The sequence below is a fragment of the Ceratotherium simum genome, chromosome 17 (assembly GCF_057802395.1).
Source record: "Ceratotherium simum simum isolate JZ-2026a chromosome 17, ASM5780239v1, whole genome shotgun sequence".
In the NCBI taxonomy this organism is placed as follows: domain Eukaryota; kingdom Metazoa; phylum Chordata; class Mammalia; order Perissodactyla; family Rhinocerotidae; genus Ceratotherium; species Ceratotherium simum.
In genome coordinates, this window is record NC_141916.1 from 57661534 (window position 1) to 57678238 (window position 16705).

The following is a 16705-nucleotide window of genomic DNA, read 5'->3' on the forward strand; positions in this document are numbered from 1 at the left end:
TGGGATCTCTGCTCCTGCTGGTTACCTTAGGCCTTTTTGAGCTCCCCAGTAAGGGAAGGCCTACACAGAGGAAGCCCACCCCCCAACCCTGCCCAGAACTTTAAGGAAGGACGGGCCCAGTTACAGGAGCTTCTTGACCACCTCCATCCCAGCCCCAAGGCCTGGAAGCCAGCCTACCCTGCTTTTCTCCTCCCCCTGCCTTCGTGGGCAGCCCCTCCCGAGAAGCAGCTCCCGTTACCATCTTTTGCAGTCAGAACTTATGAGTCCTAACCTCTGCCTGTCTCACCTGCAAGGCAGCTGGGGCCCAAGGGAGGGATGAGCCCTCCCAGAGAGAGGTAAGGGCCTCCTCCCTGTGGCACCACCCAGGAAGCATCACCATAGCAACCCCAGCAGCAAACAATGCTGCCAAGAAGGTCTTCCCTACAAGGCTGCCCCTCCTGACAATCAGGCCCAGAAGAAGAATGGCCAGTAACCGGAGCAGATCACCCAGAGGGTGGGGTAATCCAGCCCACGTCAGAGAACCTTTCCTGAAGGTAGGGGCTGGGGCCCCATCTCCGCAGCCTACATTTCTGCACCCTGCTGGGCTAGAGGCTGTCCCCCTGGGGTGGGCCATGCTTTCTCCCAGGCAGCAGATCTGGCCTGTGAACTCTCCACTGTCTTCTTCTCTTAGTCCTATGCTACTGTGAACACGGAGGTCAGAACAGAGAGGAAGAGATGCCTGATTATAACATCTCCCAGACCCATCCACTGGGAGACCATGTAGAAATGACTTAGGGGAATGAGACCCAGAAACAGGTGAGGTTTTCGAATCAGAGAAGTCCTAGGGATGGTTAGGAGGGAGCGGCATTTTGAAGAGCATAGTATCATGAGTAGCGCAGACAGATGGCTCAGGTCCCAGCTCTGCCACTCACTCAGCACCTTGGGTGAGTGGCTTACCTTCATTGTGTCTTGCATTTTGTAGCTTTGACATGGGGACAATAACAACACCTGCTCCTAGGGCTGTGAGGGTTAAAGGAGATGTGGATAAGGATTTAGCATAGTGTTAACACATAGTTGCTACTGTTTATTTCATGGGAGGTGGGGTGCAGAAATGGGAAGGAACCAACATTCCAGATGCTTCTATACTTGCTTGTATTTTAATGAGAAGTGGGGGAACACACCAATGACAGAGAAACAAGTAACAGGAGGAGTCTGGGATAGAAAAGCACCTGGCCCCTCTCTCTGGAGAAAGATTGCCCTTCTCCACGTGGCTTGGTAAGGGGCCTTCTCTCTCACAATTCCCTCAGGTGTGCTGTGCCCTCTTAGGAGCACCAGGATGGAGAGGACAGGTGAAGAATGGGAAAATGGCTTAGCGGTTGGATGCTCGCGCTCCGCTGCTGGCAGCCTGGGTTCGGATCCCAGGCGCACACAGACGCACCGCTTCTCCGGCCATGCTGAGGCCGCGTCCCACATGCAGCAACTGGAAGGATGTGCAGCTATGACATACAACTATCTACTGGGGCTGTGGGGAAAAAATTAAATAAATAAAATTAAAAAAAAAAAAAAAAAGAATGGGAAAATGTAAGTTGAGGAAAGAGGGTGGGAGATCAAAACCTGATAGAACGAGAATAAAAAAGATGAGAAATCCATGAGAATAATACAGAGCAGACATAACTTCTGATGGGCAGGCAGGAACGGAGAAATGGTTCCCCACCAGGCCATCAGTGTCCTGATGAGCATCCTGGGTCTGGAGGGGGCTGGCAGCTTGTTTTCTCTGCAACTGCTCCCGGGAAGGGGAGACAGCGTGCCCCTCAGCTCCCTTTTGTCTCTCCCCAGATGGTCCATGCCCGTGAGAACCCCCTGACCTACCAAACGTGGGCTCAACGTGAGTTTCTTCTCCCCAGTGAGTCCTGGGAATTGCCTGGCTTCACCAGGCAAGCCTACCACCAGCTGGCCCTGAAGCTGCCACCCTGCACAGAAATTAAGTCCAAGGTGCGTCACCGACTCATCTACCCTTGGAAGGATGCTACCCAACACACCTGGGGCTTCCACACATGGCTTGATGTGGGGCGTTTGCCAGCCACCTTTCCCATCAGGCCCGACAGGCCCTACGATAGCAATGTCTGGCGCTGGCTGACGGACTCCAGGGCCCACTGCCGCCCCCCAGCAGAGCCTCCCATCCCGCCTCCCTCCTGGCTGGGTCAAAACAGCTTTCTGACCTTCATCTGCTGTACTCCTATCTTCTTGGACACGAATAGGAAGAACCAAGTGATTTTCAGGACGGTGAATGAACTAAGAGAGGTGGAGAAACTCAGGCTGAGGAGTGAAGCAAGGGCACCTCTACTTGATGCCAATGGCGACGCCCTGCCCACAAAGAACTTCAAGAAGTAAGAGGAGCTCCTTCCTCAGTGAGCTCACCCAACCTACCCATGTTCAGGTGACCCCTCCCTCTCTCTGATTCCTGTTTCTGGTGTCTAACTTGGTACTCCAACCTTCCCACCTCTGGCCATCTGAAAACCAAACTCTTTTCTGAGCGTAGCTGGAGGGAAGGGACGGAAGCAAGGGAAGGACAGCCAGGGACAGCTTAAAATTTAGGGGGCACAACTATGCACTTAACACCTGCTAGGCCCTGGAGATACAGAGAAATGTCCTTCAGTCCCTTCCCCCAAGGAACTTACAAAAGGCAGATACCCACATACATGCATGGAAAGACAGCCATCAATATAGGCCCACGTGTGCTAAGCGTCCAGAGTGTGAGACAGATGGTGGGTGCTGTAAGGATGTCAATTACTAATGGAAAGAGCTGACAGCTGGAGTCAGTGGCTTGGATTAAAGTCCAGACTGTGTCATTTTGGCAAAATGTCAGTTTTTTCAGACTCAGTTCTGACCGTTGATAAAACGGGGATGGTAAATACCATGCCTACCTCAATGGGTGAAGATAACATGGGTTAATGAATTATGAAAGCTCTGTACAAAAAATAGATGTTATTACAGAAATTCAGAAGAGGGAGGGATTGCTGTGGGCTAAAGTGTCCCACCAGAGGCTTCATGAGGAAATCGGACAAAGGCTGGAAGGATAGGAAGCCTTCGGAAAGGCAGAAAGGAGGAGCTGGAGGGTTGACTGGTATGAACAGAGACAGGAACGTGAACAGGGCTGTTTGAGAACGCGCAGCTCTCTCGTCCCTGCCCATGGTGGATACTCACAGGTCTCTCTGTACTGTGCCCAGTCGCGGCCCTGGGCATGAGTGGCAAGAGACGGGGAGAGGAATCAGGATAGAATGTCTCAAATTCCAATCCCAAGGGCATTGAGGGGTTGGAGGGAGAAGCTGTGGAGATTTTTAATCTTTAAAAAAAAAATGCCAACAGTTGGTGATTTTGAGAGAAGATTATTCAGGATCTTGGCTTCTCTCTGCTGCCCTTGCAATGAAGATTATTGATTGCTAATATGTGCTCACACTAGGCATACAAAGGCGAATAAGACTTAGATCACTCCTCAAAGAAACTCACAAATGAGAGTGCCAGATGTTGTTGTCATCACTTTAGCTATACTATTTAATCTTCCCACTACCCTCTGAACAGAAATTGTTATTATTACCCCCATTTTACAGATGGGACATCTGAAACACAGAGAGGTCAAGTCTCTTGCTCAAGTTCACACAGCCAGCAAGAAGGCAGAGCTAGGACTGAACCCAGGGAGCTCAGCCCTGGAGCTGCATTCTTAACCACTACGCTCCACATCCACGCTTGGCTGACTAGAAGTCCACAGCTACTTTTAACATAATATAATGTTCTATAAAGGCAGTGCAAGAAAAATACACATCCATAAAAAGAGCTTAGCACAGTGCTCGGCGAACAGTAAACGTGTGTGTGATGCAGAAGCAGTATGGCCTCTGGAGGCAAATAGATCTAGGCTGGAACCTACCTAGCTCCACCACAAACTTGCTATGCCACCTTAACTTTCTTAAGTTATTTGAGCCTCACCTTCCTCAAGGACGTACAGGAGATGTACCTGGTACCTTGCAGGGTTGTCAGGAGATTAAAAGGCACAGTGCTCGGCATATAGAAGGGCTCAATAAACTCTGTCATTTTTAGCACAGCATCTCCACAAGAGAAGGATCCTCGTTCCACTTACTTGCTGCTGCAGGCCCAGCCCCTAGAGCCAGGATGGAGGAATGAGTCTCAGACAAGGTTTTGCTGTTCATGGAGGAGGGAGTATTTGAGCTAGACCTTGAAGGATGTGTACAAGTTCGCCAGGTGGGAACAAGGAAGAGCGGTGGGAGGAAAGGCCCCTCCAGTTCTGTTGTTCCTTTTGAGCAGCTCTATTAGGGGTTAAAACAGATTGTTAAAAATTACTCTAGGGGCCAACCCAGTGGCATAGTGGTTAAGTTTGTGTGCTCCACTTTGGCAGCCCAGGGTTGACGGGTTTGGATCTCTGGCGCGGACCTACCCATCACTCATCAGGACATGCTGTGGCAGCGTCCCACATACAAAGTAGAGGAAGATTGGCATAGATGTTAACTCAGGGACAATCTTCCTCACCAAAAAAAAAATTACTCTAGATCAGTAAGAGGGCACATTCTGAGCATGAGAGACCCAGAGGACCTCAGACAAGGTGTGAGCTTCAAGCTGCTCACTATCTTGTTGGGAAACAGAACATTTAAATATAAACTCAGCTGGGGCCGGCCCTGTGGCTTGGTGGTTAAGTGCGCGCGCTGCAATGCTGGTGGCCCGGGTTCGGATCCCGGGTGCGCATCGAGGCACCACTTCTCCGTCCATCCTGAGGCCGAGTCCCACATACAGCAGCTAGAAGGATGTGCGGCTATGACATACAACTATCTACTGGGGCTTTGGGGGGAAAAAATAAAATAAATAAAATCTTTAAAAAAAAAAAAAAAAAAAAAAAAAAAAAATATAAACTCAGCTGTTTTCAACTCTGGTAGCACAGTAGAATCACCTGGGCCACTTTACAAACTGTTGAGGTTTGAGCCCCACCCAGAAGATTCTGACTTACCTGGCCTGGGGGCAGCCTGGGCCCTGGCATTTTTTGAAAGCTCCTCAGGGTGATTCTAATGCGCAGCCAGGCCTGAGGACCTCTGATGTAAACCAAAGACAGCAAACGGGGGGGGGGGGGGATCTGGTTCAGCCAATTTCCCACTGTTGGACCTCATACTACAGGCCTGTAGAAGAGGGAGCCATCAGACCAGGTGTCGGATGGCAGCAGGTCAGAGCAGGAAGGGCTCGTGGATATCATCACCTTCACCAGTGGTGAGAAGGGTCACTTGTGCTGAGTTCGCTCTTCCCGCTGACACTGCGTTAGTGAAGGAGGTGGAACTTGAAGGATTGTGAGAATCTGGATAATGATATTACATACAATATGTCCAAAGGATGGAGGATTGACTATCTAAACAACATCATTTCCCCAGCTTAACGCCACCACACACACGCAGGGCGTGGGCCACTGGCGTACATCGATATCCAATTAGGAAGAGGGATGGAAGGGATTCCCTATGGCCTGATAGCTCACTAGCTTGTGGAAGGCAGCACCATGCTTCCCCTTCTCACCCCTTCCACCGTGCCTGACTCTCCCCTTTGACTTCTCTTCTCTCTCCACACCCTTCCCCCAACAGGTACCCACACATCTCAGCTGGTGCAAGGTTTGAACCCTGCGGCCTCCAGCTCATGCCCAACCCACTTCCCAATGACTTAGCCAGGAGCTGGCCCTGCCCAAACCCTCAGCCTCATTACCAGGAGAAGGTGCTGAAGCTAGCCTTGCTGCCAGGTGTGCCCCTGAGCCAGGACCTTGTGAGAAAGTACCAAACCCTGATAGAAGACCGGGTTGCCTTGCCCCTCCACCATCTCTCCAAGGCACAACATGACAAAGCCTCAGCAAGAAAGAGAACGAGAAGACCTGGACACATCTAGAAGAGCCTCCAGATGCATGGGGACCACGGCGGGCACACAGACCCCCAGGCTTGTGTTGTCAACCAATGCACCTTCAGCAAGAAGCCTTTGGGGTAGCTGAAGGACTCTGGCTTCTCTAGAACAGAGCCTCTCCACCATCCCCCCAACCTCAAGCCACCTCTGTACCTCAGGCTCCTGGAGACTCTACTGAAACTCTAAACTGTTATCTGTCTTCCTTGGAGGACTCTCTCATAGCAGGTCGGAGGATTGGTGGGGGGATAGAGCAGGGAAAGCAGAAGGGGATCCAGTTCCTAGTGACAGACAAGGAGTGGGGAGGAAGAAGGGTGTGTGTGCTGGGGTAGGGGAAGAGGCACTGTAAGAAATGTGAGTAATAAGAAGTTACCTCCACTCCCATAACCCATTTGGAACAAGACTGAGATTGGTTAGGGTACAGGAAGCTTCTCAGGCAAAAATAACCTCGATTCCACCCCTCCCGGGACCATTTGATGTCTGCACAAAGACCGGAAGCAACTCTGCTGGGTTGCAGGTCCCACGCAGCATTTGGGGGAGCAGAGGTCAGGCCAAGGCTGGTGCTAGAGGATGGGAGAGTCAGGTCTGAGGAAGGCTGACCAGGCCTCTGTGGAGGGACAAGAGTAGAACAAAGTAGAGATTCAAGGTAAAAGTCAGAGTGGTACCCCAGAGCATTACCTTAGGGCTTTGGGCCTGTGCTGCAGTTGACCCCAGGTGCTTTTGCAACGGAGAGGCCCAAGACAAGTGGCCTAAAGTGGAGGTGGGCAAAATGCATTGGTCAGAAAGGCACTGACCCTGGTGGGGTGGAGATTGGGTGGGAGAGGGCCGGCAGGAGGCCTGGTGGAGAAGGCACCTGGGAGGTGGCTGGAGAAGGAGCCACCTCACCTCCATTTGTCCCATCACACCCCAAGTTGGTGATCTTCCCCAGCTGGGCTTCTCTTGGCTTTTTGCCCACTGCCCTCTTACCCTACTTTTCTCAAGCCCTCTGGGCACCTGGGAATCAAAACACCAGCAAGCTTCTAGCCCTGGTTTAACCACTAACCAGCTATGTGACCTTGGGGAAGGTCATGTATTCCCCTCAGGCTTTCAGTTTCCTCATCGGCACCACGGGAGCCACCAGGATATAAATAAGTGAAATAAATAAAATAATGTAAGTGAAGAACCTGAAAAGTGTCTGACACATTGTAGGTCCTCCATAAATGAGGCTATCAACTATTATTCATAGAATAAAAGTAATAAATGGATGGAATATTATTCAGCCATAAAGAGGAATAAAGTAGTGATACATGCTACAGTGTGGATGAACCTTGAAAACATCATGCTGAGTGAAAGGAGCCAGACACAAAAGGCCACATATTGTATGATTCCATTTATATGAAATATCTAGAATAGGCAAATCCATAGAGACAGAAGGCAAATTGGTGGTTGCCAGGTGCTGGGGGAGGCGGGGATGGGGACTGACTACTTAATGGATACAGGGTTTTCTTTTGGGGTGATGAAAATATTTTGCAACTAGATAGAAGTGGTGGTTGCACAACATCAAGAGTGAAAGAAATGCCACTGAATTGTATACTTTAAAATGGCAAATTTTATGTTATGGGAATTTCATCTCAATTAAAAATAATTATAATAAATGGGGTGTGTATAGAGAGTTTCCAAATTTCCTTCCAGTTCAAAATCTATAATTCTATCCCACAGTCCTTCTCCTTGCCACCTCTTCCCACGGTATGTTTCGGATGTGGGGGGGTGGAGAGGACGAGAGCCAAGGGGTGAAGGAGAATCTCCAGAGTACTCCAGGGGATTGCTGGGGCTCTGGGAATGTACCCATTCTCCCCACTCTGGATCAGGAATGATGGTGGAAAGGGGGAGGTCCCTTTACCTAGGATACTAACGCGTCACAGCTGGACAGCCACTAGGAAACAAGTGGAACCCTCTCAGTGTTCAGATGGTAAACAAGGGCCCATCAAGAAGTGATTACTGGAAAACTGGACAGCCACATGCAAAAAAATGAAAGTAGACTGTTACCTCACACCATACACAAAAATTAACTCAAAATGGATTAAAGACTTGAATGTAAGACCTGAAACTATGAAACTTCTAGAAGAAAACATAGGCAGTACACGCTTCGACATCAGCCTTAGCAACATATTTTCAACCACCATGTCTGACCGGGCAAGAGAAACAACAGAAAAAATAAACAAATGGGACTACATCAAACTAAGAATCTTCTGCACAGCAAAGGAAACCATCAACAAAATGAAAAGACAACCTAACAATTGGGAGAAGATATTTGCAAACCATACATCTGATAAGGGGTTAATCTCCAAAATATATAAAGAACTCATGCATCTCAACAACAAAAAAAGTAACAACCCAATTAAAAAATGGGCAAAAGACCTGAACAGACATTTCTCCAAAGAAGATATACAGATGGCCAACAGACACATGAAAAGATGTTCAACATCATTAACTATCAGGGAAATGCAAATCAAAACCACAATGAGATATCACCTCACGCCCATCAGAATGGCTACAATTAACAAGACAGGAAACAACAAGTGTTGGAGAGGATGTGGAGAGAAGGGAACTCTCATACACTGCTGGTGGGAGTGCAAACTGGTACAGCCGCTATGGAAAACAGTGTGGAGATTCCCCAAAAAATTAAAGATAGAACTACCATATGATCCAGCTATTCCACTGCTGGGTATTTTTTTTTTTTAAAGATTTTATTTATTTATTTTTTTCCCCCAAAGCCCCAGTAGATAGTTGTATGTCATAGCTGCACATCCTTCTAGTTGCTGTATGTGGGACGCAGCCTCAGCATGGCTGGAGAAGCGGTGCCTTGGTGCGCGCCCGGGATCCGAACCCGGGCCGCCAGCAGCGGAGCACGCGCGCTTAACCGCTAAGCCACCGGGGTGGCGCACTGCTGGGTATTTATCCAAAGAACTTGAAAACACCATTGCATAAAGATACATGCACCCCTGTGTTCATTGCAGCGTTATTCACAATAGCCAAGACTTGGAAGCAACCTAAGTGCCCATCAAGGGAGGAATGGATAAAGAAGATGTGGAATATATACACAATGGAATACTACTCAGCCATAAGAAACGATGAAATCCAGCCATTTGTGACAACATGGATGGACACTGAGGGTATAATGCAAAGCGAAATAAGTCAGAAGGAGAAGGTCAAATACCGTATGATCTCACTCAACAAGTAGTAGATAATAACAACGAACAAACACATAGAGACAGAGATTGGATTGGTGGTTACCAGAGGGGAAGGGGGGAGGGAGGAGAGCAAAAGGGATAATTAGGCACATGCGTGTGGTGATGGATTGTAATTAGTATTTGGGTGGTGAACATGAAAACATGATGTAATCCATGCAGAAACAGAAGTATAATGATGTACACCTGAAATTTATACAATGTTATAAACCAATGTTACTGCAATAAACAAAAAATTAAAACAAAAAAAAAAGAGGTGATTGGCTCCAGGCCACACAGCCAGGCATTCCTTGCCCTCCTGGTGGTAGAACAGCAGGCACAGGCTGGGAGCGAGGACTCCAGGGCCTGTGTTGTCATCCTGCTTCTCAGGCTACTTGCCCATGACGCCTGGGTTTTGTCACCTCCACAATGAGAGGCCCTGGGGATACCTAGAGGATTCATATGAAGATTTAGGGGTGGGAGGATGGAGGCCATTTCTTCAGAGAAAGCCACCTACTCTTTGTCCTGAGCTAGGGCAGAGCAGAAAGGTAAGCTGCACTTACCCAGACTCCTGCCTTGGCAGACCCAGACCACCCCAGACGCTGCTAGCCTCATGTCAAATAGACTTCCACCGCACCCACCGCCTTCCCACTCTGCTCTCTGGACAGCAGCCTCCTTCCTGTTGGCAGGGGGATTATAGCATTATCAGGGCGCCTGTGTCCACGGTGCAGAAGGAAGACTCTTGAAATTCCTGAACTCCAGGGGGCCATGGAGATCTGAGGGACAACAACAGCATCCATACATCCTCCTGGGCCTGGGGCTCTTCTAAGGCAATCCCCAGCTCAGCCTGCCAGCAACCATGAACACTAGCCCCTGCTCACTCCCTCACACATGCACAAATGAATATGGAGTTCTTGAAAACCTTTGGTGGGGTAGAGTGCGAGATCCCTGTAACCTGGGCCTGTCTTAAAGACCTACTCTCCCACCACACTTTTGAGAGTTGATCTGAGAGGGAAGCAGGGATGGACACCCTCCCCCACATACCCAGCACGCCACTCCCCAGAACACCATGTGCCCTGCTGAATGCCACCAGCTTCATGCACACTAATTAATCCCAGCACAGAGGCCTTCAGAGCCACTTCTGGGTCAACACCTCGCCTCTTGCAACCTCCCTCTCCCTAGCCTGGTATTGGTCTCATGAGCTGTGTTGCTGAGGCCAGCTCAGGTTCCTGAGTTGCTGGGGGCCTGAGGAATGGTGGGAGGAGCCAGTGAGTGCTGGAAGCTGTGGTGGCTGGGAAGCCCTGGGGGAGATTCAGGGCCAGCCACATGCCAGTCATGATCTTCACTCTTCATTCTTCAGCTGGCTGTCTGCCAGGGTTGTCCTATCTAATTGCCTCGCCTCAAAAAGCCCCATTGCTAGTCTCTGAGGTGACAAATCAAAGCCAAGTTCCTCTCTCCCTGCCCTAGACTCTCTCTCCACCTTCCGCAGGGCCCTCTGGCCTCTTGTTTCCACTCAGTGCTGACTCACTGCAAGCCCTCTGTCTTCTTGCTGCCCTTCCACCTCCGAGCCCTCTCCTAGTCGTGCTGTCCACTGAGCCACATACATGTGCTCTTTCCATTACACAATGTAAATAATTGTTTTTGCCTGTTTATCATCATATTTAGTGGTTTCCATGGCTGTTCATATAGTTGCCCATTTCACGTTAGTCTCAAGCCCACACATACTCTGCAGGTCCCGGGACAGAACCTCACAAACGCCTCCATGCTTGTAAGATAATGTTGCTGCATCTCACCACTGCTCAAACTCCAAGGTAGAAGTTTCGATGTGTGGCTTCCCTTAGCCCACCATCGTTTTCACTGGATGTTCACTGAACATTAACTGTCAGTATCATGACATGGTTCCTAGGTAACAGTCAGTGACTTCTTTAGCACTTGCTTAAGTCATGTCCAGGGGTGCAAGAGCAGGCCCAAAGCTTAGGCAAGGAGGAAGGAAAAAAATGGAGGGAAATGGAAGCAGGAAAGAAAGCAGATAAACACAAGAAGGAGGAAGAGAAATGCTGAAGCCAGAGGCAAGACAAAACAGGAGTCTCTGTTGGAGCTCAGAGGTTCAGAATGTTTGGAAGGAGTTGGGCAACTTTACCAGATTCTCTGAGGGCACTTGCAGGATCAAGATTGGGGTACAGATCCCAGGGGATGAGAGGGACTGGCAAATAAGTCCCAGGGTGTAAGGGAAAGGGGGATGATAGAAAGGGGTCTTGAGTGATTGCCTGTGGCATCAGTTGGATTCTGCAGCTGAAAAAATCAGCTGGGGAGCTCAGGAGGCTGTTCTAGTGCCTCATCATCTGAGTAGTTGGGGTAATAACAGCATGTTTCCTCCTGGGTCCTCTGGAGTCCTGCTCAACAACTCATTCAATACATTTTACGTAAGAAGAGAGAGAAGAGACAAAAAAGGAGACTTTGTCCTTATAAAGCCCAGGATCTAGTGGGAATTGGACAAGTAAACAATTAATAATAGTGTGAGAGGTGATGTCAGCATCATGGCAGAGTGAGATTTCCCCTTAGACTCCACCCCCCTAAAATAACAAAAAGGACATTCATATACCAACAGAGGACAGTCACACAACACAAAAGACGTCTGAGAGACACACGCAGCCTTACATCTGAAGGTGGAGGTGCTGGAACCCTCGGAGGAAGTGGAAGGAGGTAAGCAGAACTCCTCTCCCTCCTCAATGACAGCGACTCTGGGACCAGGACCAGGCAGCTCTCTGGGGGTGTTTTCCTCCACAGGAAAACCATCCCTCTCCAAGTTCTCTCACAGCCCATGGGAAACTCCCATACGGAGGGGACTGAACTGTTGCAGGACTGTCTTCATCAACCTAGCACCCCAGGAGAGTAGACAGCAAAGGAAGAGCAAGAAACCCCCAGGTTTGGGCAGGTGAAAGAAAGAGCCCCTCCCCCTATCCGGCGCTCCAGCACAGCTGGTCGGCCAGAGCACCTGTGGATCACCGCGGGCTCAGGAGACACAGCTCTTGAGCCCCACCCAGTGGCAGCAGGTGGAAGCTGTGACCAGATATTATGGGCATGAGGAAAAATAAGCCCATACCCTGAAACAGTATGCAAAAATATATGAAATCTCCAGACCAGAAGGAAAATGACAAGTACCCAGAAATCAATCCTGGAGGCACAGAAGTTTATAACCTAAATGACAGAGAATTCAAAATAGCTATCATAAAAAAGCTCAACGAACCACAAGAAAATACAGATAGACAATTCAATGAAATTTACAACTTCTTCACAAAAGAGATTCAAACTATAAAGAAAAACCAATCAGAAATCTTGGAGATGAAAAACAATATGGAGGAGATAAAGAAAAATCTGGAATCTTTAAAGAACAGAGCTGACAGTATGGAGGAAAAAATTAGCAATATGGAGGATAGGAATGCAGAAATGTTCCAGATGGAGGAGGAGAGAGAACTGAGACTAAAAAGAAATGAAGAAATTCTCTGAGAAATATCTGACTCAATTAGGAAATGCAACATAAGGATTATAGGTATTCCAGAGGGAGAAGAGAGGGAAAAAGGAGCAGAGAGCTTGTTCAAAGAAATAATAGCTGATAACTTCCCAAAACAAAACAAAAAAACAAACAACCCGATCAAAAAATGGGCAGAGGATATGAACAGACATTTTTCCAAGGAAGATAGACAGATGGCCAATACGCACAGGAAAAGATGTTCAACATCACCAATCATCAGGGAAACGCAAATCAAAACTACACTAAGATATCACCTTACACCCATTATAATAGCTATAATCACCAAGACAAAAAATAACAAATGTTGGAGAAGATGTGGGGAAACGGGAACTCTCATACACTGCTGGTGGGAATGCAAACTGGTGCAGCCTCTATGGAAAACAGTATGGAGATTCCTCAAAAAATTAAAAATAGATGATCCAGCTATCCCAATACGGGGTATTTATCCAAAGAACCTGAAATCAACAATCCACAGAGGCTTATGCACCCCTATGTTCATTGCAGCATTATTCACTACAGCCAAGAAGTGGAAGCAATCCAAGTGCCCCTCGACTGATGAGTGGATAAAGAAGATGTTATATACATATACCATGGAATACTACTCAGCCATAAAAAAAGACAAAATTGTCCCATTTGCAACAACATGGATGGACCTAGAGGGTATCATGTTAAGTGAAATAAGCCAGACAGAGAAAGACAAACACTGCATGATTTAACTCATATGTGGAAGATAAGCTAACACAGCCCAGAGAGAACAGTTTGGTGGTTACCAGGTGGAAGGGGGTTGGGGGTGGGCACAAGGGGTGCAGGGACGCATTTATATGGTGACTGACAAACAACAATGTACAACTAAAATTTCACAATGTTATAAACTACTATGACATCAATAAAAAAATGCAAAAAAAAATAGTGTGAGAAATAATGTAATAGATACCTGATCCAGTTGTACTATGAGAGCAAATGGGACAGACATCAAAGTCAGAGTGTGTTGTGTGTGTGTGTGAGCACACAGAGATGTATGTGCATGTACAGCCCCAAACAACAGTAAACATCTACTCAGCACTTACTATATGTTAGGCAATGTTTTGAGAGATTTCCATGAATCAGCCCATTTAATCCTCACAATACTATGAGGTGGGTCCCATTATGATCTCCATTTTGGAGATGAGTAAACTGAGGCATAGAGAGCTCTTAACCATTCTGCTATTCTGCCTCTCATTTAAACTTCATAGCAATTCTACAAATTACATGTCATTTCAATTTTACAGATGAGGAAGTACGTTCCAAAAGATTAAGCATTCAGAGCCAGCCCTGATGGCCTAGTGGTTAAAGTTTGGTGTGCTCCGCTTTGGCAGCCCGAGTTTGGTTCCTGGGTGCAGAACCACACTTCTATCTGTCAGTAGCCATGCTGTGGCAGTGGCTCACATAGAAGTAGAAGGACCTACAACTAGAATATACAACTATGTACTAGGGCTTTGGAGAGGGAAAGAAAAACGAGAGAGAGGAAGGTCAGCAACTGATGTTAGCTCAGAGCAAATCTTTCCCAGCAAAAAAAAAAAAAAAAGATTAAGCACTTTACCCAAAGCCACCCAGTTAGTAAATGACTGAGTTGGAATACTTGACCAAGCTTGTCTGAGTTCAATATCCCTTGTTCAGTCTGCTTTTATCAATAGAGACAGATGCTTGACCTTTCTGTGCCTTGGTTTTGCCATCCATAAAATAGGAGGAAATCAACCTAGTGTCAAATATAAAAAATCCTAGCCTGGTCATCTTTGGAAGATCTACCTTTTTGGGGTGGAGGTAGGGTGATAAATTTCAACACTGGCCAGCCCTCCTGGGACCCTTGCTGGACAGAATTCTGGAAAACAGCTTCATTCCCGTCTTCAGCAGGTCTGACAGGGCCAGAGGAGAAAGCCTGAAATAGAACTGGCTGCCCTTAAGCCTCCACGGGCTCAAGGAAGCTGTTTGTCTAGCTCTGAATAACCCATTCTACGAAGACTATTCTGGGAATTGCCTTATGTGGCAGGGCATTGGCCTGGAGGATTCTGCTGCGCCACATGAGCCCTCCTCCTCATCCCCACCATCGGAGATAAGAACTGACACTATGCAGCCTTGAGGAATGAAAGTTAAAAAGTGTCAAGATATTTAAAAGCATGAAAAGTTATCACAAGGAAGGTGGGAACCAGTTCATCTCCATCTCTACTGAGGCCTGGACAAGAGGACAGGGATTTAGATTAGATGTAAAGAAGAACTTCCTGATACAGCAGAGAGAGGCTGGAACAGATTACGTCAGGTTCAAGAAAACGAGCTGTGAATCTATTCAGACCAAGAGAAATGTAACGGAGCCATACATGTAACTTTAATTTTTTAGTTGCCACATTAAAAAAATAAACAGGTGAAGTTAATTTTTATAATGTATTTTATTTAGCCCAATATAGCCAAAATATTAACAATATAAAATAATGTAATCAATGTAAAAATACTTAGTGAGATATTTCATATTGTTTTTCATACTGTTTTCAAAACCAGTGTGTATTTTACGCTTACAGCATATCTCAGTTCAGACTAGCCCCATCTCAAGTGCTCAATACCCACATGTGGCTAGTGGCTACTGCATTGGGCAGCATATCTAGAATTACTAATGACTGTCTGACACCCAATGGCAAATACAAGGTGTAGTCTGGCTTTATCTAAAGGCAGAAAGTTCTCTAGAAGACCTGAGGGCCTATGAGGGTGAAGGCCAAGAAAACCCTACCTTTTGGAGCCCTTCTCATTGCTAGAAATACGAAGACCCATCACCCTCCGGCAATTCTTAGAACCCACTCGGCAGTGTTCTCTGTTCTCTTTCAGTAGGGGGACCCCGGGCTCCCTCAGGTCTGTCAGATTCAGTGTTTGGTGGCTTGTTAACCCAGGTGGGAAGAGCACTGCCCAGAAGAGCAAGGAAAAGGGTTCCATCCTGGGGTGGACGAGGTAGCCCTATTCTCTCCCCAGCAGGAGATGATGCTCTTTACCCTGGCCAGTCCGTCATCTTGCTGGTGTGAATGGCTGTTCGCAGGAGGAGCCAGGCCAGACAGAGGGGATGGAGAGGTGCAAACCTACCCCTTGTCTGAGGTATGGTTGGTGACATAAGCCCTGACCCAGCCCAGCCCAGCCCATCTTACCTGCACTATTCCGCGTTCTCTGTCTGCAGCACCCCTCCTCCAGGTATCTGCACAGCCCTCCCCCTCACCTTGTTCTCACCTCTGCACAATGTCATCTGCTCTAAAAAAGCCAGCCCCACCCACCACCCCATCACTCTCTCTCTTCACACCCTGTTTTATTTTTCTTCAGCACTTACCACTACCTGACATTATAAATTTAGTTGTTCATTGTCTGCCTTCCTCGTTAAAATGTGAATTCCAGGAGAGCAGGGTCTTCATCTGGTTCACCACTGTACGCCCAGGGCCTAGCTAGAGAGAGAAATCTGATAACAGATGAGCCAGGGCTATAAAAAGTCTGATACCGACTGTTGGTGAGGAAGTGAGGCCTGAGGACCCCCACACACTGCTGACTGGAGTGCACATTGGTACAAATACCTAGGATAGCAATCTGGCATTATGCCAAAATAGCAAAGATTTATATCTGATGCCCCAGAAATTCCATTCCTAGGTATATACTCCAGAGAAATGCTTATACATGTACCCCAGGAGATACATGCAAAAATGTTCATAGCAGCATTGTTTGTAAGAAGAAAAAATGAAAAATAACCTAAATTTCCTAAATGTGATGTATTCATATAGTGGAATACTATACAGCAGTTAAAGTGAATTAACTAGAGCTATACATATCTCATGGATGAATCTCACTAATAAAATATGGAGCAAAAAAGAGAAAGTTGCAGAAGAATACAGACAGTTCCTGATTTAGGATGGTTCGACTTAACGATTTTTCAACTTTATGATGTTGTGATAGCGATACGCATTCAGTAGAAACTGTACTTCGAATTTTGAATTTTGATCTTTTCCTGGGCTAGTGATGTGCAGTACGTAGTCTCCTGTGACACCGGCCAGGGGCAACA

General features: G+C 47.4%; 1 protein-coding gene across 2 annotated transcripts; it reads left to right on the top strand.

The window, feature by feature from the left end:
* The first annotated feature begins 11 nt into the window (after positions 1 to 11).
* On the top strand, positions 12 to 7626 carry TEX52 (testis expressed 52). 2 transcript variants are annotated; one of them, XM_004438836.3, is made up of 3 exons: positions 12 to 533; positions 1816 to 2366; positions 5607 to 7626. In XM_004438836.3, the coding sequence occupies exons 1-3, from the start codon at positions 462 to 464 to the stop codon at positions 5899 to 5901; spliced, it is 918 nt and encodes a 305-aa protein (XP_004438893.2). In that variant the 5' UTR covers positions 12 to 461; the 3' UTR covers positions 5902 to 7626. The 2 variants fall into 2 exon arrangements, with proteins under 2 accessions (XP_004438893.2, XP_087299030.1); XM_087442904.1 differs by lacking the exon at positions 12 to 533 and having other exon boundaries at positions 1263 to 2366.
* The last annotated feature ends 9079 nt before the right edge of the window (positions 7627 to 16705 follow it).

Bases quoted from the DNA above. Each gene is read 5' to 3' on its own strand.
- TEX52 (XM_087442904.1), top strand. From the start codon at position 1,660: ATGGGCAGGCAGGAACGGAGAAATGGTTCCCCACCAGGCCATCAGTGT. The intron at 2,367-5,606 runs GTAAGAGGAGCT...TTCCCCCAACAG, and splicing joins CCCACAAAGAACTTCAAGAA to GTACCCACACATCTCAGCTG.